The 25,247-nt window shown below is 43.1% G+C and overlaps 2 protein-coding genes and 1 long non-coding RNA gene across 8 annotated transcripts in view; 2 read left to right on the forward strand and 1 right to left on the reverse strand.

Annotated features, from left to right (window-relative positions):
- The first annotated feature begins 16,434 nt into the window (after positions 1–16,434).
- Positions 16,435–17,370, forward strand: LOC124187848. The gene has a single exon (XM_046580037.1). The coding sequence runs from the start codon at positions 16,435–16,437 to the stop codon at positions 17,368–17,370; it is 936 nt and encodes a 311-aa protein (XP_046435993.1).
- A 1,988-nt stretch (positions 17,371–19,358) lies between these two features.
- The window catches only part of LOC124177493 (SET and MYND domain-containing protein 4-like), a 69,358-nt gene continuing 63,469 nt past the window's right edge, over positions 19,359–25,247 (reverse strand). For all 6 annotated transcript variants that reach the window (XM_046559933.1, XM_046559916.1, XM_046559950.1 and 3 more), the window contains exon 7: positions 19,359–19,916. In XM_046559933.1, coding sequence (XP_046415889.1) covers positions 19,894–19,916 — 23 coding nt within the window. In that variant the 3' untranslated portion in view covers positions 19,359–19,893. The remainder of the gene's footprint in view (positions 19,917–25,247) is intronic.
- On the forward strand, positions 21,773–22,611 carry LOC124177595. The gene is made up of 3 exons (XR_006869645.1): positions 21,773–21,869; positions 22,187–22,240; positions 22,325–22,611. It is a non-coding gene; the product is annotated as an uncharacterized LOC124177595 (long non-coding RNA).

Genomic DNA, 25,247 nt, shown 5'->3' on the forward strand with positions numbered 1-25,247 from the left:
TGTCCGGGGCTTGGGCGGGGTGGTGCTCCCTCGTCGCTAGCTGGTCTCTCGCGGTTGCTTTGGTCAGGTGTAGGCGGGGTGAGCGGGGAGGCTGCGGCGCGCCGGCCGCCAGCGGGAATCGCGTCCGCCTTGGATTCCCGCGCTGCAGGGATCTGCGTTGTCTCCCCCTCTGCAGCCTCGGTATCCTTCCCGCATGATCTTCGCGATGTCGCCTTGCCTCGAAGTATCCTCGGCGGCGGAGGTGGTTGCTGACTCGTGGCCGGTGTATTCCAAAAAAAAATAAACAAAAGCCTGCAATATCTTATTCATAATCCTCTATTACGTCCCTGTCGAAGCTCGGATGCGTGACTCCCGTTCTGGCGCCCCTTACTATTACCGCGACTCGATCCCCGAAACCCTTATCTCGGGATTCCGCCCAAGGTTCAGGGAGCACCTTGTAACGGGTATGTCTGTCCGAAATGCCACGTTACAATATATATACATATAGTCGTGTGGTAACGTTTTCTACTATTCGTGCTTAAAGGGTTCTTGGCAGTGGAACTTAGCATTATATTATTGGATATGATGGGACACCTGGTACCTCTACTCTTGTAAGTTCGATTAGTGGGAGTGATGTGCAATTTGAACGCACAATCGACTCACTTATCTCGACACCTCTGTCATCGACTGTTAATACAACGGGATCTCGTAAAAGATTAACTGGCGATCGGCCCCCTCCATCTCCAACGCATTTACAAAGAAGCAAAGTTACCTGTTCACTAGCCTCATACTCAGATCCTTTTGTAGACATGGGTAATAAAATGCCACCGTGGTTTGAGGCATGATCTACCCCGAAATTTGATCCATTTGTAACAGACGTAAATAAAAAACTTGAACATCAATCTACGCGAATTGCAAATCTTGAGGCTGAAAGCTGGGACAATCGGAACGATTTGAACGAAGTTAAATCTGCCCTTAAGATTGTTATGGATTGGGAGTTACTCACTGATTCGTGTGAAATATGCATTACTGGAATACCGAAAGGTGGAACAAATAATTATTCAGGTGCCGTTCAAAAAGTATTTAATGCAACAAACAACATGCAAAATTTTAACTTTGTATTCACTGTTCGAGTTTGGCCGTCTGCACGGTCGGTCCCAGCTGATGCTGAAATTGATGCTAGACAGGCAGGGCCTGATACTGAACAGAAAAGAACTGATGACTTCATCACTGTGGTAGTAAAACTTGTTTCACCGACTGTACGCAATAATGTCATATCTCAGTCACACTTACTTAAAGATAAGACCTCGCAAACTATTTTTTGCTCTGGTGGTCATCATCGGGTCTTTATGAATCCCTTCTGGCCTAAGTCAACGTATGATTTACTTCGTAAGGCCATCCTGAAAGCAAAAGCACTTAACTACCTGAATCCCGTTGTTCGAAACTTAGTTGTTTGCATGCGCGCTAGCAGTAGAACTCCCCTTATTCCTGTATATTCAGTTGAAGATCTCAACAAAATCCAGGCACGCGTTAACACGCAATGACTTTGTATCGCTCAGCCGAAAAATCAACACTTCAGTTCAAGAGGATGTTTTCTAATCTGTTATAAATATTATAATATTATAAATCACATCTCAGCAAACTTTAACGATTTAGACGTTTTTATTTCAACAAATTCTATTTATGATGCTGTGGCTCTCACGGAAACTTTTCTTACTCCCGAAAACCCTGATACACCTTTTAGACTTAATGGCTACAATCTTCATCGTCAAGATCGTATTGAAAAGGAGGGTGGGGAGTTGCTCTGTATATTCGTGATTGTTATAAAACCAAATTACTGGCTAGTTTTAATTACCAATTTGATAATAAACCAGAATACTTAATTATGGAGGTTAAGCATAAGTCAACTAGTATCTTATTAGCAGTTGTTTATCGTCGTCCTCATGCAACCTATCCGACTGCATTATTTGATCTACTCTTGGAGTTAACTATGAGTTACACTGATGTTATTATCACAGGTGACTTTAATTTTCCCATGCATAAAGATCATGTGGACTCAAATTATTTTAGTAATCTCCTTCTTGAACATAATTTGGAGCTAGTTCCGTCTGTACCTACTCATCATATCTTTCGGGAGGATGGTACTCAGAGTCATACTTGGCTTGATCTATTTATTATACCTACCCTAACTTTGGTTCGTTCTTACACGAAGACTGATATTCCTTTTGCAGCTAGTCATGATCTCATCTCATTTGAGTATAATTTTCCATCACTGGCTAGGAAAGCAAATGTTATTACTCTTCATAATCTTAAAAGCGTGAACCTCAACTCCTTTTGTGATGAACTTCATTCCAGACTGGCACTGGATTTATCGGCTGAGCCTATCCTCTATCTCTGACACTAACGTCGACTTATCGTTGAGTTCTCCACCACCATCTTCTATTTTGGCTTTATTAACTAAAACTCTTACCGATAGTGTACTGAATGTTTTTGATGTTCATGCACCTAAGCGGACTGTTACGATTCGTGCAAGGAATAAGCCCTGAATATCGGCTGACATTCGGGCATTAATGAAAGCAAGGGATCCTGCATATCGTAGAGCGCATCTTTATGGTCGTCCCTCTGACAAACTATTATTTATCAACTTGCGAGCTCGTGTTAGGAGCGGTATAGATGTAGCTACAAATCGTTACTACACGTCCTTACTTGACACATCCTTAGACTCCAAATCTACCTGGAATATATTTAGAAGCATGAACTTGACTGCACCAAAAACTCCCTCACTGCTCAAGTATTTCTCTCCTCATGTATTGAACCAGCACTTTGCTGCTGTTTCTCGTGCGCCGCAACCTTTTCAATCAAGTGAAATTCTTGATACGGTCAGTCGTCCATTTCGCAGTGACCTTCCGGGTCTTTTCGAATTCACACCCATAACTGGTGAGGATATTGATCGGGCAGTATCAAAGACTCAAAAGAATTGCACTGGTTCTGATTTAGTGTCGAAAAAAATGCTCAAAATGGCTTACCCAGTTCTCCGATCGTACTTAATTGAGATTTTTAACAGATCCATAGACCAAGGTGATTTTCCTGGTTGTTGGAAACTGGCCTCAATTATACCTCTCTCTAAGGTGAATTCGCCTGTTTCACCGTCTGATACACGCCCCATTGATATTATCTCTGAATTCTCGAAACTTTTTGAACGCGTGATACACGGGCAATTGCTTGGATATCTCAATACCTACAATCTTCTAGATTTATGGCAGTCAGGTTTCAGACCGTGTCACTCAACTCAAATTTCTCTTTTAGGTTTCATGGAGGAGTAAGATTGGCTGTCGATCAGCGTCGGGTTATACCATTAATCTTATTTGACTTCTCGAAAGCATTTGACACTGTTTCCCACAGGCTACTCTTACAAAAATTGCGTGCGCTTAACTGTTCTGATAAGAGTTGTCAAGTGGTTCGCGAGCTACTTAATGAGCCGAACCTAGGTAATTCGTGGTGAAGATGACTTCCACTCTGATCCTATTGAAACTTTTGCAGGTGTTCCGCCAGGTAGTGTACTTGGGCCATTACTGTTTGTCGTTTTCATTAATGACCTCCCACATGTCCTTATCCATACTAGACATGGAATATATGCAGATGATACGCGTATCTTTCTTCACTGCCTCCTAGTGAACTACGTGAACACATACTTGAATTTTCTGAATATGCAAGGCGTGTCTTCGAGCGGGCACAGCGAAATATGATTAAGCTAAGCCGTGGCAAAACGAAGCTGATTATCATGAGTAGTCAACACTACATCTCAAGTATTGATTTGTCCACACTTCCGAGTGTAATAATTGATGGTGTCAAAGTTGATTATTCTAGTCATGTATCTGATCTTGGAGTTCAACTCTCCTCAAATTTAAGCTGGGATAGGCATGTTAGGCAGATCTATAGTCGTGTTCCTGGGGCACTTTATTCTCTACGATTTTATAGGCATGCACTTTCGCCATCTCTTAGACAACGTCTTGTTGAGTCTCTGATCTTCCCTCATTTTGATCATGCTGCAACAGTCTATAATGATCTAACGAAACAGCAAAATTTAAAACTTCGATGCCTTTTGAACACTTGTGGTCATTTTGTCTACGGTTACATTTCTTGGCAAGCACCCGTAACGCCATATCGGTTATCTCTTGGCTGGTTGACTGCTGAAAATAGACGCTTATTCTTCATTGTTACACTAGCCTATGCTGTTATTGCCTCTGGTAAACCTGCTTATTTATTTGATCTATCTACCCAAAGCAATAATACTGCACAGAGGCGTGTTACTCCGCGTTATCCTCTTGCGCCATTATTGACTAGTGTGCCACGCACAAAGGTACTGGAAAACTTGTTTCACCTGACCGCGTCAAGGTTTATCAACTCTTTGGTAGACCGAGATATCTCGAATGATCCTAATCTCTGTAATTTTAAATCGACAGTACGTGGAATACTGGTCCAAATAGAAGTGGTTCATTGGCGTTCTAGAGTTGAAAATGATGCAAACCTGATTCTGAATCCATTACTGTGCAATAGTGTATTAGCTAGTCTCCTGTGTAGGTAATGCAAGCAATGATCACATCTTAGCCGAAATCAGAGCGATCCGCGTAGAACTTCGCGTAATAAAGGATAGTCTCGAACACAAAATAGAGGACATCGTGACGCAGGTCGATGAAATCGGTGTAGCCGTTCAAGCGACTGACTCTAAGGTCGATGTGATCGAGGCTGGATGCGATGAATTGAGTGACCAGATCCGAGAAATTATGATTGGTGGAAACAATGCCCGCGAGGTGGGAAGCACCACGGATCCTAGTCTCGTAAACTCAGTCACCGCTGAACTCAGGGAGAGAGAGAAACGTGCCTCAAACATCATAATAACCGGACTCCCGGAGCCAGCTGATTTAGCCTCTGACGACTCTACGCAGGTCGGTGACCTCTTTAGGACGATCTTACCTGATGTTGAAATTGGGCAGCTTAACATCACGAGGATCGGTAGAACGAGTGCTGATGGACTCCGTCCGCGGCTAATCAAGGTCAAGTGTTCCTCACGAGATATCGCGTTAACGGTTCGTACATCAGCAAATCGCCTCAAGGGAAACGAGGTCTATCAAAAAGTCTCAATTAACCCAGACAGAACGCCGGCACAAGCGGTGGACCATGCAGAGACTTGGACCGAGGTCAGACGACGGACCGCGGACGGCGAAATAGGGCTGAGAGTGGTATTTGATGGTGATGGACATCGGATCCTCAAAAGCGAGGACAGGACAAAGAAAAGACCTGCCATGCTACGACCGCAGACGGCTCATTTGGACCACGATACTGGCGATACATCAGTGCTGGCTCGAGACAGGACCACCACGGATGAGATCGGAATCGCGCCATCTAATAGTGCAGTGGCATCCACATCGCACATGCAACTAACGAATCGGGCCCGCTCAACTAGCAGCACCTTATCAGCGACTAGGCCATCCGGTTCTAAGCAAGTAAGAGCCATCAACAAGGACTCAATTAACCCTTCTGAGGGGGTTAAGACCACACGGAAGGTGACGAAAGGCTGACTGCGCAATGATGGGGGCACGGAGGCGGAGGGGGTCAACGAATTTTCATCGAGTGTAAATGAGGCGGCTCAAGCAGGTATTGGTTTCACTAATCTCATGGTCTGCCATGTGAACGCACAGTCCATCGTCTGCCATATTGACCAATCCAGGGACTATTTTCAGGAAATTCAATATAGGGTGATAGGAGTTTCAGAAACGTGGCTCAGGTCAGAAATCCCAGACGCGATGGTCTCACTCCCCTCATACTCCTTACTTCGTCACGATCGGATGGGCCGGCGTGGTGGCGAAGTCGCGCTTTACGTGCACGAATTTTTGAGAGCTCGGATAATTAGGCGTTCTATGTCGGCTGATTGCCGCGATGGTAATAAAGCGATTCCGGAATTTATTATGGTAGAGGTCTGGGCTGACAACCACGCTAAAGTCCTTGTCTCTGTGTTGTACCGTCCACCCTACGTAGACCTAATGTCTGACTTTGACGAGTTCAAGGAGTTGTACCTTTCGACTATGTTGAGATACAATCATGTCGTGACTATGGGGGACTTCAATGCTGACCTTCTGGCAACATCTGTCCGTACGACACAGGTGAGGAATATGCTAGAGAACGCCGGGCTTACGTGGAATTGCGTTCCATCGTGGAACATGGTTCCACCCATCACCAAGGGACAGTCGACATTTGGTTGGACATTATCGCCATTGACGACACGGAAAGCGACACACGAAGCTGGCAGTTTCATTCTTGTCGAATCATGATCTGCTCTTCATAGAATACTCTTACCAAGTCCCATCAGTGCTCAGTAAGACAATCAAGTGTCGAGCCTGGGACCGTGTGGATGAACGTGTAGTTAGGGAGATATTACTCGAACAAGATTGGGCAAGATTTTTCGAATCGGTCGACGTTAATGAGCGTCTCTGTATCTTGGAGGGTGCCATTCGACGTACCGTAGACTATGCTGTGCCAGTTAGGACCAGGATTGTAACTGCTTCGCCAGCTCCGTGGATCACTGAAGAAATTCGCACAATCATACGCACCCGGAATCGAGCCTATAGACGGTTCCTAAAAACTAAAGATGAGAGAGATCGGATAACATCGAGAACGCTACGTAACGCCACACAAATTGCTATCCGGGCGGGAGAGGCTTACTATTACGAGACTAGACTTGTTGGACTGCGTGGACGTCACGTCTGGAACGAGCTGAGGAAACTTGGTATGGTCAAGGGTCGCGAAGAGTCCACTCTATGCTGCCCTATTGAACAAATCAATGACTACTTCGGATCAGTACAGCGCCGTCACCTCAACCGAGGTGCACCAACCATTGACGACATCTGGCAAGAGCCGCTTGAGTTCGACGACAGCCGATTGTACTTCTCGTATGTGTTGCCTGATGATCTAGCTAGTTGTCTGTCAGATGCATCATCTTATGCGAAGGGTTCGGACGGGATTTCACTTCGAGCTGTGAGGCTTTGCGTACCAGTGATCTTTCCGGCAATCTTTGACGTGATGAATCACTCTCTGGGGCACGGGGTATATCCTGAGGAATGGAAAAGTTCCTTGATTCGGCCGATCCAAAAGGTACGCAGCCCAGTGACTGAGTCGGACTACAGGCCCATCTCCATCTTGCGTTGTCTATCCAAGGTGTTGGAGTCGCTAGTCTTCCGTCAATTGAGACGATTCCTAACAGATGGAGACATGCTTAACCCACTGCAGATGGGATTCCGAGCGGGGTACAGTACTCAGACCGCGTTGCTCAAACTCACAGACGATTGTAGGAGAGCCATGGACCGGAGAGAAGTAACAGTGGTAGTCTTTTTCGACTTCTCAAAAGCATTCGACCTGGTTGATCATAGAAAACTTCTACTGAAGTTGAAAGGGCTGGGTCTGTCGCGGCACACCCTGCAATGCTTTGCCTCATATCTCTCGGGTCGAAGGCAATCTGTGATGGGTGCAGATGGCGAGAGATCATCGTGGCTCCCAATCGCATCAGGAGTACCTCAGGGTAGTATTTTGGGCCCGCTACTCTTCTCGCTCAACGTGAACCACCTGCCATCCGTGCTACACTCTTGCGCGCACATCTTCTATGCAGACGACCTTGTTCTGTACGCGCACGGGACCAGGGCCGATCTATGCGCAATCTTGCGGCGTGTAGCGGTGGACGTGGATGCGGTGTCTGATTGAGCTACAGGCAACTTACTAAGCCTGAACGAGTCTAAGACAAAGGGAATGGTCATTGAAAGTGCTTATGATGTTCGAGATATTGACTTGGTTTCTATTCAGGAGGTACGCGTCAACGGTGTGCCAGTGTACTTCGTTCAGTCGGTGCGTTACCTTGGGGCAACAATTGAGGATGAACTCAGGTGGAACGGGCATGTCACTTCGGTCGTTAAGTCGGCAAACTCTTCCCTGTACCTCCTCAGACTCAATAGTCGGCTCTTGACAGTGAACGTGCGTCGTTGGCTCGTGCGCGCCCTGGTCCATCCGCGCTTTGACTATTATTGTGCTGTACTTGTCAACATCTCGGAAGTACTAGATTCGCGCCTGCTCGTGGTTCTTGATAATACAGTGCGATTTGTGCTCAATCTTAGGAGACAAGATCCTGTAACCGCGTCACGCCGAGCGCTAGGGTGGCTTCCACCTTCTCTCAGGTGACTGTACTTTGTAGGTTGTCTCATGCACAAAATAATAAACCAGAACCAGCCCCCTTACCTAGTTGAAAGGGTTCGGCCTACAGCAAGAGTCAACCTGTGACTAGTGCGGGAACACACAAATTCACTGGCGCCCGTCCGTTGCCCTACAGACTTCTTGCAGAAATTATTCGTTGCTACTGGAGTTAACCTCTGGAATCGTCTACCGCCAGGAATTACTGGCTTGGTCTCACTCGCAGTCTTTAAGACGAGTCTCGCAGCCTGGTTGGCTGAGAGAGATGTACGAGGGGACATATGAGACATGTGATCCAAGTGTCGGCCTGATCGCCCCTGAACCTTATCCCACTGTTGCCCCTGATACAACCAATATTGGTATAAACATATTATAATTACCAACGTCAATCGTGCCTCAACACCTTCTCTTGACGTTATATATTATTTGTGCGGCTGAATGTATACGTATATATGTATTTGGTTCACGTGTATAGGGGACTTGTCCCAGGAGCACAATTATTATTAGCGATAGTGATATCAATTGGCATTTACTTCTGATTAATAACCTTAATTACTTACAAACATCAAACAGGTACTACTCTGTGATATTTTCTCATTAGAGACTATATTTTTTCTAATTTCTTCTAATTTTTCTTATTCTTATTTTTATTTTTTAATTTTTAATTCATCCAATTTTAAATTGGTAAGTGTAAGTGATATTTCTCTTGCTATACTATATTTTTCACGGCTGTATAGGGTTGTACCCCGTAGCCTTAATAATAAATTCAATCAATCAATCTCTCTCTCGCTCTCTCTCTGTGGAGAGATGGATAGATAGACAGATATAATATTTTTATTCTAATTTGAACAAATGTTGCAAATCAGTTGTGACAAGAGTGGCAAATAAGACTCTCTAAATAAATGCACTCAATAAATGCACTCTCTCTTACATACTAGTTTACAGTTTACAATTAACGGTTAACTGGCAGTTAGGATGAAAATTCCAAAAGGATAATGATGAACATAGCATAGCTAGAGGCGGGCGACCCGGCACTCAGCGGCACAAGCCACAGACCAGACCCCAATCAAGCAGAATTAGCAGTCACGGCCTGCAGCGCAGCAAAGTGTTTTTTCAGTCGAGATTTGAAGGTTGTATAGGATGGAGACGATTTGACTGCCTCAGGTAGAGAATTCCAGATGCATGGTCCAGAGACTGCAAAGGAATGACTATATGCATCCGTCCGATGTTTAGGGATACACAGCTGGGAGTATTGCTGACTTCTCAGCGAGCGTCCGGCTTCGTAGCTGACCAGCAAATCTTTTAGGAAGTGCTGCGATTCATGATGGAGAAGCTTGTAGGCCAAGCAAGCCACCGCCATGATTCCTGGAATCAGTGACAGACAGCCAGCCTAGCCCGCGTCGATAATAAGATACGACCCTTCATATAGGCGCGTCACGAGGGAGATTCTAAACGTACCTTATTCCTTTGTTGACGAGCCTCTGCAGCTTTATATCGTTGATCACGTCAGCTCCCAGGAGGACTGGCGAGCAGTGATATACGAGAGGCAAGACGAACGAACTGACCAGGTTTTTGCGAAAGTTAACGTCGGTGTAATTACGGAGTTGTTGTAGTTGGTAGAGGACTCTGTTGTCCTTGGAGGTGACTCCTGCGATGTGATTGCGAATAGTGAGTTTAGAATCCAAAGTGACACCAAGGTTTTTGACTAAAGACTCGCAGCGAATGCTGATGTTTCCATCTCCCAGAAAGGGTAGATCGTCGAGGTTGATTTGGTTGATTAGCCGATTGTTCCCCAACAGAATTACCTTAGTTTTCAATAAATTGAGTCGCAGCTTGTTACTGGATGCCCAGTCCCGGATGGATTTGATGTCACTGTTCAGCTCCTAAATGCATTTGGCCAAATCAGCAGGCGGGCAAGTGACATAGATTTGCAGGTCGTTGGCAAAAAGTAGGCGTTTGGCAAATCGTATAACCGACCCAAGGTCGTTGATGAACAGTGAGAACAGCAGTGGATCCAGTACCGATCCTTGCGGAACTCCCGTATTGGTCGAGATCCAGCCGGTCAACGAACCGTCCTCACGCTTCACCGCCTGTCGCCGCGGCGCCGGCCGCCAAGATAGGACGCCATCCAGTCGCCAGCCCCTCTAGAGAATCCCAGATTACGCAGCTTGCGGAGAAGTATGTCGCGCGGAACCGTGTCAAAAGCCTTTGAGAAATCGAAAATCACAAGGATAGTGACCTGGCGCCTGTTCATACCAAATCTAGTGTCGTTGAGGAGCTTTAAAAGAGCCATGGTCGTGCTATAGCCCGGTCGAAATCCACACTGCCACAGATCCAGGATTGAGTATCGTTTGATGTAAAATGATATTTGGTCAAAGATGAGGCGTTCGAGAACCTTACTGAGGCAAGAAAGTAGAGAAATTGGGCGACAGTTGCTTGAGGTTTTAGGTAAAGTAACTTTGTTAATTGGGACTATCACTGCCCTCTTCCACAGGGTGGGGAAATGGTAGTCCGCAACGGACCAGTTAAAGAGACAGAGAGAGAAAGAAAGTCGCATGGAGCGGGCATACCTCCCGTCCGCGCTACTCGCACGCACACGCACAAGAGAGACGCGGTTTGTTGAGTGACGCGTAACGATTTCTACTAGTCATCATCACCATAACCTGTCAAAATACACTATCATTTTCCTAACCCAATTATTGCAATAAGCAGTGACTGTACATATCTGCAAGTAAATATTTCACTTCGAAAAATATGGAATTCAGCGATACCATTGTGACATACCTCCTTGTTCTGAGTTCATGCAATCATTAACCGGCTTTAGTTCTGTTCCTTCCTTTCTCGTGAAAAAACCAACCAGCTTAGAAGTTTTAGATCATATTTCTTTCTCCTTTTTACTTTTTCGAAAGCGCGCTCTCGATATGCGGATCCGCTTAAGTTTCTCCGTCCGTCACTCATCTTTGTAAAATATTCAAATACTGATGCTCACGATCAGCCAAACGGTAATTATCTATAGGTTAGATTCGTGAAATGTAAATAGAACTATACAAAAAGAACTTTGCGAATTGGAATGCAGGTGGCAGCATGAGAAAAAGGGGTCACGTGGAAGAAAGTAACCTGAGCATTTTGCAGCGCGCAGTTTGAACTAAAATAATGATCATATCAAACAAGTTGTAATCGAGCCAAAAACTTTCGGCAACGCTATTGTGTTACGAGACGAAAATATACAAATATAAACAATCCAAGTCTCCATATCGAATTACTTCGGAGTTTAAGAAAAAGCGTAAGGAATTTCGTTCCTGACGGAAGTTCCCCGACCACACACGTTTATTATTAAAAATGTGTGTAAGATTTTAAACACTGAAGCTATTTTCACAACTTTGTAAATGAAACTGCAGTGTTTATAATTTTTAAAAACTCTCAACAATAAAAAAAATTATTGTACTTATTTTTATTTATGAATACACGCTTTTTGAAGCATTTTTGATAACGCGAAAAAAATTTTTTTTCCCTCAAGCCCCAAATTTTGCCGCCCCTAGAAATTTGCTGCCCTGAGCACTAGCCTCCAGTGTCCCTAATCCAAATCCAGCGCTGGGCATATTCGATGAATGAGTTTGATTAGCTCCCAATACGCGTGGTGTAAATTCGAGAAGCTGACTAATAGAATCGTTAGGTTCAAAATTTATGATGTGGTTACATTTGATTTTGCTGCATAGAGTATTATTGCTGGGCCTTATTCTGATTTCAATTTCGTAGCTGCCAGTAGATATAGTGACTACTTTATCGGCTATGTATTGTGACTACTTTATCGGCTATGTATTGTGACGTGGATTTTTCCCGTACTTCGATCACTCGGAGAAAATGACTGAGAACTTACCGCGTGCACAATAATTCGGCGTCCCGCGATGCAACTTGGATCTAAAACAATATCTCGAAATTCTGTTGGACACCTGGCGTGATTAACACGCCTCGAAATCGTTAATGCGCTATACCTCGGCAATTAACTCGGGAGCTCAGTACCGCGGAGAGAGCGAGAGATTCGACATCACCACATTATTTAACAAAATTAAAATAAAATAAAATAATATATTTCACGACAGCGATAATACAAAACAAAAGAAAAAATAATTCAAACTTCGCCCTTCGCGATTCAAAATCAAATACTTAGATCTAACAAAAAAAACAACGAACTCTAGAAAACATTTAAACCTATGTGCGCTAGTCGCTGCCTTTAATAATAAACAATAACACAAAAACCCAAAAACAAAATCTGACCCGACGCGCTAACCGCGATCGTTTTTTAGTAAATACAGCGCTAATCGCCAAACTTAACAATAAACCACTAGACAAACATTAAAACCAGATCTCACTCGACACACTAACCGCTATCGTCCTTGATTAAACTATAGCGCTAACCGCATCCTACTAATACGCAAACGGGCAAAATTTCAAAAACCAATTATAGCTCGACACGTTAACTGCAACTCTAATTATTATTTATAATCACATGCTTCTTAACGCTAATCGTATGACGCTGATCGTAACGCATCCGAGCTCAATTCGTATCCGCAATCACCCAAAGTTAACAAGTTGCTCCGCTAAACCGAGCGCTCACGCACGACGATACGCGACCTACACGAGAGGTGACACTTTTACATAAGCTGACCCGACGAGACCCCCGTGCAGCGGAATTTGGCTACACTCAATTGAAAAACCGTGACTCTACTCTATACCATACATGAACCAAATTTACTCTACGCGTTATCGCGAGAACTCAGGCTACGGCCATCAAACAAGGAGATCGGCAAACAAATTTCGAGTGCTCCACTAACTCAATCCTTAACTGGACAATTGTTGATCGGTGCGCCGATCTAAATCGCCTTCGAAATATGTTCGCGATGAATCAATAGCGCTTATCGCTTCGCAGCCACACCAGGAACTCTCCTACACCTGTATCAGCCATGACGCACACAATTGACTGTTTTATTATTTTCCTTTCAAACACGCAACTGTCGCGTACTGTCGCCAGGACGCAGGTCTAAATTTCTGACCCTTGGTCGAGGAGTAACCGACTTTCGAGATGCTCTCCGGAGCGAGAGACTACTTCAACGAGAGTAGTAACTAGCAAAACCGAAACGCGTAGCATCGCACATCCACGGATCGCGACACATCGACAGCAGTAATCCCAACTCCTAGCCAAAGCACGGAGGGAAATGCTTCTCAACAGGGCAGCTTCCAGCAATGTCGCTCGCGCAGACAATGTTCATCGCGTCTCGGTCTTGCTAGCTACTGTTCTCGTCAAAGTAGTCTCTCGCTCCGGAGAGCATCTCGAAGCTCGGCTACTCCTCGACCAAGGGTCAGAAATGTCTCTCGTATCGGAATCGCTCGCACAACGCCTCCGACTCTCGCGTTCGCGTTCATCCATTTCGATCGTCGCAATCGGAGCAGCGGTTTCGCATTCAACGAATGGTGTAGTTACAATGACTCTAATCTCACGCATGAATTCAGCATTTTCGTGCATCGTCAACGCATCGGTATTGCCCAGACTCACGGGGTATTTACCATCCGCAGAAGTATCCAACGAACAGTGGTCACACCTTCAAGGACTCGAACTAGCCGATCCAAACTTTGCGAGGCCAGGAAAAATAGAAATCGTTCTCGGCGCCGATGTCTACGGCTACCTCCTCGAAACAGGAGTACGCAAAGGGTCGATCAACACACCAGTCGCGCAAGAAACGAAGCTCGGTTGGATTCTCTCAGGGCCGATCTCAGCGGATATACAATATCCCACGACTCCAGCTCACAACTTTCAATGCTCACCTGACCGCGAACTTCTCCAGGTTCTGCAACGATTTTGGGTGCAAGAACAAGCATTCGCGGCATTACCAGATCAACTCGCGCCTGAGAACGTTGAATGTGAAGAGCATTTCGCCATGACTCATTCTCGTAATCGAATGGGCGGTACATCGTTCGATCACCTCTCAAAGCATCAACCTTAGACCTTGGCGACTCACGTGCTCCAGCTTACAAGACTCTCATGCGTATGGAAACACGTTTCTCCACCAACGCGGAACTGCATAACGCATATCACGAATTTCTCGATCAGTGTGAAAAACTCAGTCACATGTCTGGAGCCTCAGATAAACCTCAAGACCCCCAAAGAGTTTTCCATCTTTCTCATCCTGGTGTCGTTCGCGAAACGAGCTCAACAACTGAACTCCGCGTAGTCTTCAACGGGTCTCGTGGAACGAGCAGTGGATTCTCTCTCAACGACTGTTTGCACGTAGGTCTGAAAGTACAGACAGATCTCGCAGACGTCATACTTCGCTAGCGACAGCACACGTACGTCTTTGACATTGAAAAAATGTACAGGCAGATTCGCATTAATCCAGATGACTGGGATCTGCAGCGTATCTTATGGAGACCTTCCTCGAACTCGCCGGTTGATTCGTATCACCTCTGCACGGTCACTTACGGTCTGGCCAGTGCACCATATCTCGCGTTGAGGACCCTTCGTCAAGTTGTCGCGGACGAAGGTTATCGGTTTCCTCGCGCAATCAATAGAATTCTCTACGAAACCTACGACGACGACGTCTTCTCAGGAGCTGACAGCATCGAAGAAGCTCAAGAGCAGATTTGCCAAGTAAACGCGCTCCTCCAGGTGGGCGGATTCCTTCTGCAAAAGTGGACCGCCAATCTCGAAAAAATCCTGGAAGAAATTCCCTCATCGCTGAAAAAAATAGCTTCATTTCTTTCATTTGAAAATTAGCCTCTATCGTGCTGTTGGGTTAACGTGGCAGCCGCGAAGTGACATGTTTATGTTTACATCGAACGTCAATGACGAAACGTTAATCGCGACTGAAGGTACGGTATTGTCTCGAATCGCTCGATTGTACGATCCACTCGGATGGCTCGCATCGGTAGTAGTGCGTGCAAAAATCTTAATGCAGGAACTCTGGATCGCTCAGCTCGGATGGGATGATCCCCTCCAGAATCATCTGATCATCCGATGGAAAGACTTTTTCTCTCGACTCCAAAATATCCACGCGTTCTCGGTTCCTCGATGGATCGGACTCTTGTCAACCGCTTTCGCCGTCTAACTCCACGGTTTCTCGGACACATCTCATGCTGCTCTCGGTGTGGTCGTGTATCTTCGATTAATGAACGATTACGACGATATACGCGTCTCTCTCGTATCAGCGAAAACAAAGGTTGCTCCTTCGAAGCACGGTCCGGCATCAGCTGAACAATCTCGCTCCGCGCGCGTCACAACCCCTCGGGTCGAACTTGCCGCTGCGGTGTTGTTAGTGCGACATCTCTCTCACGTACGAAACGTTTTCCGTCTCACCTACGTTTCTGTACATCTTTGGACAGACTCAATAACAACAATGTATTGGATTAAAGAGAATCCATTGCAGTGGGACGACCTTGTTCGAAATCGCGTCGCGCTGATTCAAGAGTGCATCTTTGACGCCCAATGGCATCACGTAGCTGGTGAAGACAATCCCGCGGATTGTGCTTCTCGCAGACTCTCTTCTCAACAACTTAAAAACGATCATCTTTGGTGGTACGGTCCCGTGTGGACAAAACAACATTCGCGCTTTTGGCCATCAGCAACGCCTTCCCTCGACGATGGCATTGACCTTGAAAAAAGAAAAAAGGTCGTAGGAAAGACACTCAAAGATCCATCGTCTCAGTTATGGGATCTCATCGAACGCTACTCCAGCTTAACTCGACTCATTCGAATCACTCCGCTCTGCAAACGTGTCAACGAACGATTCCGCAACAAAAAAGTAATATCGCTCTATCAAATTTTCACGCCTCACAAACTCGATGCAACTCGTCTCTATTGGGTCAAAGCAACGCAACAAGCCTACTTGACCTCGGATATTTAGCTTATCACCGCTAACGAAACGCTTGCTCGATCGAACCCACTCTCTCGACTCATCCCGTTCATTGATTCGTCTAGATTACTCGGCGTTTGCGAGCGGCTCCGCAACTCGCTTCTTGATCCAGACATGAAGCATCCACTGATTCGAATCAGTACTCACGATGCTAGTGATCAACCAAACTGATCTCGCAATATTACATGGATGAACTCAAGTAACTCTCGCAACAATCCGACGACCATACTGGATCATCGGTGGACGAACTCCGGTTCGCTCTTACATCTTGCGTTGCGTAAAATGCGCTCGTCAACGAAGCGTGACGGCTCAACAGCTGATGGGTCAGCTACTGGCACCACGAACTTTGCCATCTCGACACTTTTCTCACTCTGGTGTAGACTACGCCGGGCCCATAATCTTGAAGATGCGGAAGGGGCGAGCAGCAAAGACCTACAAAGGTTACATTGTACTCTTCGTGTGCTTCGCCTCATCAGCTATACACCTCGAGCTAGTGACAGACTACTCCATAGAAGGCTTCCTTGCAGCCTTCAAACGATTTATCGGGCACCGCGGAATCCGCTTATCACTCTCAAGTGACCGCAGCACAAATCTCGTCGGTTCGGATGCCGAACTTCGCAAACTCTTCAGCGCATCATCTCGCGAACTTGAACATCCAGCGAATCTCCTCACCAATGACGGCACAGAATGGAAGTTCAACACTCCATCCGCTCCTCAGTTCGGCGGAAAATGGGAAGCCGGCGTGAAGTCAGTGAAATTCCATTTGAAACGCGTAATCGGAGACGCGGTACTCACGTACGAAGAATATTCCACGCTTCTCGTGCAAATCGAAGCTGTTCTCAATTCGCGACCTCTATGTTCTCTCTCTGACGACTCAGCGAACATTGAAGCTCTGACTCCTAGGCATTTTCTCATCGGAACAGCTCTCAATACAGTGACAAAGCCATCACTGAATCATCTGCCAGAATCAAGGTTATTGCGCTGGCAATTACTGCGACAGGTGCTCGAAAGATTTTGGCATCGATGGTCTACGGAGTATCTACAGCGACTCCAAACCATCTCGAAGTGGCATCCGACCAACGACATTCAAACCGGCACATTCATTCTCGTCGCGGACGGACGATACATGCCCTCGAAGTGGCCTCTCGCGCGCGTTACGGCAGTGCACCCACGTGCAGATGGTCTCGTTCGGGTCGCAACTGTGCGCACTCAATCCTCTACGCTTGTCACGAACGCCGCATGTACATACACATAAATTTATTATTATGCATTCATCATTACTTATTAATATTCGCTTTCAAAGTAGACGAGGCAGTATAGCCTTAATTTCATTATTAAATTCACATAATTCAACCATCTTATAATCCAGTTCGTAGCACGGCAAAAGCGCAGCGGCGCAATTGACCGCTACAACGTCAGCGTTCCCGCGCCCGCCAGATCCCGGGTGTAATCAACACCGGGATCAGACGAGCGCGAGATCACGCGCTTCGAGGATGAGCATCGCGAGGCGAGCCTTTATTCAAAATTGTAAATTCAGCAAAAACCTCGCTCGCTGTCCGACGCTCCAAGGGGTGTCGGACGAGCGAGCGAAGGCAGTCCCCGTTAGAGACAGCTAAGAACGACATCTACGGAACCCGGCTCCTTCAAAGCTGTTGTGTGAAGAGTATCAGACTTAGAATCACCGACGATTAGAGTGGGAACCCCTCTAATTCTACAAGCGGTATTCCAAAGCATCTCGCGTCGCGGCGTTAGTCGTTGAAGTAGTAATAAGTGTTGAACCTCGAGCCACGAACTCAATCGAGCTGTGTAGTAATAAGAATAGTGATAATTGAGAGAGAGTGAGAATTCGGAGTAGAAACCACCAAACGAGTGAGTAGATGTATGAACGAGAACAACTAGGTTAAGAACATTTATGTAAGCTTCCTCGTTTCAGATATTTCACCCGCTGCTTTCGCTTGCTATTTTCAGTTGCATTTGATTCATTAAAACTTGATCCCATAGTAAACATTCTATTACATTAATATCATTAAATCCTCCACCCCTATTCCCAAGGCCCTGTAGAGGACGATCACCTCTTATCCACGCAAAAATAAATATAAACCTCTGCGGATAACTTAGAGGGTGAAGTCAGTCGCGTGCGAGAACGCTCCGCACGTGACACGCTCACCAGACCTATCGTCAAGGTCTGACCGTTATCTGTATGAATTTCTATACTCTGTATAAATTTAACAAAATTTCTTGCAAATCTGATGCAGCTTTGTCTTTGTGAACTACTGTGCGTTGACAAGGCGAGCAGAATGTTTCGGTAAATGCCTCATGTATGTCGCGATATAGGTATGTATCTGCAATGTATCTCTCACATGTTCTGAAATTTAAAGTCTCGTTCTCACACGTGTTGCGACATCTGTCTCGCTCTTTGTATTCTCTGCTTCTATCGTCTCTATGTTTACTTTTCTTATGTTCTCTTCTTCGCGATATTCTCGCATCAGCTGTAACCCTCAGTACTGCTCTAAGCGCGGAATAAAGTGAACCCGACAAAGTGAATATCTCTCTTTATTTCGATCTCCACGAATTCTCAAACCCCATTTCCGTTTCGCTAACCTTCTAGGATTAAAAGTATTGATATTATAAATATAAATAAATATTGAACTCTCGCTATCTCTAGACACATACTTATCATCTTATCAACGTATTCGTTCATGTCTTTGCAGTCCGCCAGTCACGTGGATATTAATTGTTGTAACATACCTAATTTTTCAGCCGTATCTTGTTCTAATGTTTTTCCCCAGCTGTCCCACGCTGCTTTCGCTGTGCTTGCTGTTTTCAAGTGAACGAATAGTTTCGGATCGACTGATAAACATGTTGTGGAGAGGGCTTGTCGATTCTTTTCTGCATTGCAGCTGTCGTCGTCGGCCTTAATGTCTCCGCTCGCATATTCCCAAAGCTTTTCGTGATATAATAACATGCGAATGGCGAATTTCCACTCTTTGTAGTCCGCTGGTTGAGATAATTTCTTGATCAAGAAGATTGAACTCCTTGAATTGCTGGATTGCTAATCCATGGCTCGAAGAGTGCTCGAAGAACATGTGTTCACTGAACCTCACTTCTACTTGATTCTTACTCTGAATGGAATCCACTAATTTCACTTTTACTGTTCTTGCGTTCCTAATTGTTTTTGTTTCTCGGGGCCCATAACCTGTTGGATGTGGGTGGTTCGGGTATAAACAGGGTAAAATAAGGGGATAAATGTTTGACACGATGCCGTTTATTTTTGGCGTGTACAGAGAACAGAATGGATACAGAAGAAAAAAAAACATAATGAACCGGTGTGGCGGTACGACATGACGTTATACTTCCAGTTGGCGCCAATGAGCTTAAATTAAAATGACAATGTTTGCCATTCCAACACGTTGTCTAAATAAAAAAAACTCATTGCGCATTAGATTAAGTCATTCAAATACGATAAAAGTAAGTACCATTAAATGAAGTAACCTTAAAATCAGTATGAACACAGTCTAGTAAATGCAGACATTGAAATAGGGATGTCAGTTACACATATATTTTTGAGGATAGGAATTAAATACGTCTTCAAGTTATAATATTGACTAAATAAGTGGACGTGTACATTCAATCTTATTTAAAGTTTGCTATCCGATTTTCACCTGGGATGTTGTTACGTATATGCATTGGTAGCCCAACATCATGTATCAAATAAATAAATACATCCACAAGTATGAAGAATAGTCCCTGACGACTCCACGTTTCTTCACTCCTTGTACTAGGCAGCAGTTAAGTCTACACCTGGAAAAAAGGATTTATATAATCTGTTTACTCTAATTCTGATTACACTAAAAAAGTGCATGCGGCCCTAACGAAACATTAACCATTGATGACAATATGTGCGGATTCGATTTTGTTAGTCCTACTCAGATTGGGAGACTTATATACTGGGTGGACCGTTTTAATCTATTATGGGAAATATCTCAGATTCATGGTTGGATACAGAAAAATGATTCAGACAAAAGTTGTTGAGGTCAAAGGGGGTCAACTTTTGGTAACAACTTTTACTTTGAACTTGTTTTTGAAGGTCATTTCAAGGTCACGGAAGGTCATATGAAGGTTAAATTTACGAACATTGTTAAATAATGTGTGTTAGCTAGGCATAACGGTTGGAAACATCAAAATGTTTTTAAAAAAAGTTGTCAAGGGTGGAGAGTTTCACATTCTGGTTGCAATAACCTTTAGGTTAGGTTAGGAATTACAAGTTGTGGCAACCAGCTGGTGGCGGCAAAATGGGGTTCAATTTCGAAGTTCGCAACTAACCAAAATAAAGATAATGGACCACACAGTAATATGTTATAGACTAAGAATTGATAAATAGTATATTGTGTTACAAGTGCGTAGGGCTGTGCGGGTACCCGAAATTTCGGGTACTTGAACTCGGATTCGGGTCGGGTTTTTTGGCAAACCCGAAATCTTCGGGTAGTCAGAAAACTACAGGTAATCCGAAAACTTAGAGTAATCCGATACATCGGGTAATCTGAAAACTTCGGGTAATCCGAAAACTTCGGGTAGTCCAAAAACTTCGGGTAATTCGAAAACTTCGGCTAGTCCGAAATTTTCGAAAATCTGTCTACTTTAGAAATCCCGGTATTTTTGGAGAAGCAAAAATAGCCGCGAACAAAATTTTCGAAAACTCAGCAATTTTAGGCAAACATAACATTTTTGAGGAACTCGGGAATTTTAGTAATACGAGTTTTTCGGGTAACCCGGAATTTTCGGGTCACTCGAGATTTTTGGGTATTCCAATATTTTCGGGTACCCGACACGAAAGTAATCCATTTTACCCGACCCGACCCGAAGGATTTCAGTACCCGTACACCCCTACTGAAGTGCGCAAAGTTGGTGATTTCTGACAAGTGTGAACGCAGTATAAGACAAACCTACCGAAAATATTTATGTGATAAATCATAAAATGTTATGGAAGAATGCAGCGTGTAATTTATTATATGTTTCATCTTGTAAATCCGATAAAATATGGGCCTTTTCCTTTTACATCAATTTTCTGACACAAATCGACACTGAATAATGTCATTGGTCGGATCTAACGGGATTGGACGATGAAATTACTTAATGTTGTGTTGTGTCAGAAAATAAACGTAAAATAAAAGCGATCCACATAAGAAATCAAATCTTAGTCCACTTTATGATTGATATGTGATTTATGATCTAGCAAATCTCATGTTTTGTGCTCTTGTAATTTATTCCACGATTTCTTATATATTCTATCTATAGTAATACCGTGATAGAGGAATAATATTTTATTTTGGAGCAGGGGACAAGTACAGTGCGTGTTAACAATACGAGTTTTAGCTCAGGGCTAACTTGTTGTTAAGCAGATTCTTGCATACAGACACATGTTACTCATCACGCATACTTATCAGCAACACACTCCCTTAATGTGAACATGTTGAATGGTAACATTACATAAAGAATAGTTCATTGTAGTCTTACATTTTTTATGTATAAAACGTGCTTCATAGAGAAACCAAGATCGTAAAGACACTATCACAAGTGAAATCAGCCTTTTTATATTTCACATACTCATCACAGGGTTAAATTCATATTTATTATTTGAGAAATTTATCCGATAATCCTGCTACAGAAATTGGGTTAGTTATTTATTAAAAGTAAAAATCTGAAGTTAAACGTGGAACGTCATTAACTAGTGGGAGTCTGCACAAACTAAGGCAGGTAAGTAAGAACAATGTTTATCGTAAAAAGATTCTTTGTTTACGTTAAATTAAAAATAAATGGATTGTTGAAACCCAGTAGAAGGTAGGTCAGGAGTAGATTTTTTACAGTGCAGTGCTCTGAAAGTCAGTAATCAGTGTCGATGAACATAAAATAAACAAATAAACTCAGTAACAAAGAATCAAAAAATTATTCATCTTAAATACGAAGCTTAGGAGTACAAAAAGTAGCAATTCACAACAGACGTACCTGACGCAATACTCTCTAGGACCCTCGTGAACTCCGTTGAACAGTTGATAGGTAGGAAATATTTTCAGGTAGGAAACAATCCATTGTCAAAGCGAGACTAAAGTTGTCAGGCATTGAAGCATGTAAGTAAATTTGTAATTCTATGATCTTTGAGTATTACAATATTTTCACAAGTATTCAATGATAAAATTCGTTTCTCTTAGCAGGCTTGAAGTTTCAACTTTAGTTGACAAGAGGAAAATCATGCCTCACCTGATGCTCAAAACGTTTTGGTGGCAAAGACCCTGGCTTCTCGATAGGTGTTACCATTTCAACCATCGAACCTGGTTGTTGCGTCAGACAACAGGTGCCCGAGTAAATTTCTTCAGGCTATCACTGTCTTATTAGCATCGGTTGAGGCAAAGTTGAAGAGCGCGATACAATACAGATCACGTGGTCTGAATATTCGATCATTGTACTTTTATCGAGCCAACGGCAATAAATTTGTTACTTAACCGTTACTGCTAATTCATTCTACCGAGGAATCACTCCGTATACTATTGTTATCCAAACAGTATTATTAGCCAGTATTTGTTTTTCAAATTTTTTACCATTTAATTTTGATATTTTATTTTGAAGCTTGCTTTTACTCTCTTTGGCATTTAATTCAAATGAATAGTGTTTCAAGTCTTGTATTAGATTGTAGAGATAAATTATGCTAGGCAAAATGAACTGATCTAAATCTGTAAACGTTAAATAACTTCTGTTGGAAATGTCTTTACAGTCGGTCTCAGTTAACGGTGTCAGCTGAGTAGTTTATAGTTGCAGCCATAATACGTGCTTGAGCCTCATCCAACCCCAGCAAACTCTAAAGAATGCATTTGCTTACCAGTACACGTTGCCTTGCAAATAAATAATCACTTGGTCTATAATAGGATTTACTTGCTCGCTAACTTTTTATTATGGATCTAGATCAGGGAGTTATCCTGCATCTTATCGAAAGCTTAAAACCAGATTCAATTTCGCGTTCTTAAAGGGATCCTACGTTGAGACTGAAAGTTTAAGAATCTATTTATTGCAATTCTTTTTGCATTTCATGTTAGCACTGTCTAAAACAGAAAAAATATCATCCGGATGTTGGAAATAGAACCTGGAACACAGAAGTTATCCAGTGGCACGAGGTGAAAATCGAGAATTTTATAATGGTTCCTCGACACAGGGATTCTTTTTGAATATCCATGTTACAAGGTGATGTTGGGAGCCCTGTGAAGTAGATATCGGATTGAATTGAGTCTATTGGTCCTAAATAACAGCAATTGGAAGATTATTTAAGAACATATTTTCATGACTTTGTTGAAAATTAGATATTTATTTGTTTTAAAGGAACAAGGGACACAATCTTGAATCCGATTAGTCAATATCCAATTAGTCATACCTAAGACGTGTATCATTTAAGGGTTAATGAATCAAATATTACTGAATATTCAATTTTAGTATTGGGTCCCCTTTACTTATTGAATCGGATATTGACGGAAATTTGTAAGATGAACTCTGGTAATCATTGGAAAATATTCAATATTAGTATCAATATTTATTGATCGGAATGAATACATTGAGTATAAACTATTAGTAAATTTGGTTGAACTAAATGCCGAAGAGATTCACGGTTTTGTTCCAGATAGTAAAGTATTCCAATTTCTTAAAAGATGGGTTTGGTGTCTTTCATTTTCAAAAGTCATAAAATTGAATGTTACCTCCTAAAATTATGAGACAGCGAGAATTAGTTAGAAGATACGTTTCACGTGATTTAGAATCGACAGAAACTCTGAAACCTACTACTTTTTTCGCCAATCAACAAAAGTGGCAATGATCTCTGTAGGTGTAATGAGTTGGATGGAGGAGCAGATATCAAAGAATAGCAGATATGCAATTACTGTGGCTATTTTTCTGTTAATAGAAAAAAATTTCATTGATATTTTTAATATATGAAATCATAAAAATGAATGAAAAAACTGAACCCACCTACCTACTTCGTTTCTTCCAAACGCCCAACATTTAAACAGATTTCTTATTTCAATCAAAGAAACAAATTTTCAAAAAGTATAAGCGTTAAATTCCGACCGTTGTTTGAAGAATCAACTTTCCGACCCAATAACAAATGCTTCGCAAACCTTTCCGAGTCACTACCTCAATTATTTAAGATTCTAACCTCAAAAATTCGTATCAACTACATCGCTGCCAGAAACGGAGTTTGACAGCTGAAACTCGATGTGGCCAGCCTGCATGAACAGCCGATAAAACTCGCGCATACGCAGTTGATTTTCATGTTTCAAGATATTGTCCCGGTATATGGAGGACCAGCTTCCCCAATATAAACTGTCATTTGTTGCATTAATGTGCGGCCAAGGAATACAGTTTAATAGGCGGCCACCAGAGTGCGCGACGAGCGGAATGGTGATAATCTTCAATCAAAAGCTATGCAATTCAATCGTTCAACGATACGATAAAAGTGTTTTATCGTACTTGTGGTCAATTTGGAGGGGTGCTGTATCCTTCGATACATCATCAGTAATGTCATGGTAATTTACTACCGTGGTAATCTTTACCACAAAAGCAAGGCTAGAACACCAGTTCTTTGATAATTGAATCGACCCATAATTTTTCTTAAAGATTTTAAGTACCGTTGATTTTAACAGGTAAGTGTATTGCTTTCATCGATTTTTTTGACCGAAGCTAGAGAAATATTCAATGGCTCAATGAGAGATTTTTTCTTGTTATTGATTGATGTTTTACTTCCATTGAATTTGCATAAAATGGCTCGCCGTGAAGACTGATTATAGGAAAATAAGTATAGCTAATTGTATTTTGTATACAGTGCATTCCATGACATCACGATCAAGATTCTATGCCGATGTATCAGATTGGCTTTATAATATTTTGTAGGCAGGTAAACGACGAAAAACGCAATCGCAATTGTTTTTTATAATTTTTCGTCCAGCGTATCGGAAGTATGATTGAAAAAATTTAAAAAAAACACTCTCTGAGGTATAGAAAAGTTCAGAAAAATCTTATAAAATATAACAAAATTTTTGACACTGTTACGAACGACCCCTTTCAAACACGCGACACGCGCTAAACGTCAAGCTGCTT

This window comes from Neodiprion fabricii, chromosome 1, assembly GCF_021155785.1.
Source record: "Neodiprion fabricii isolate iyNeoFabr1 chromosome 1, iyNeoFabr1.1, whole genome shotgun sequence".
In the NCBI taxonomy this organism is placed as follows: domain Eukaryota; kingdom Metazoa; phylum Arthropoda; class Insecta; order Hymenoptera; family Diprionidae; genus Neodiprion; species Neodiprion fabricii.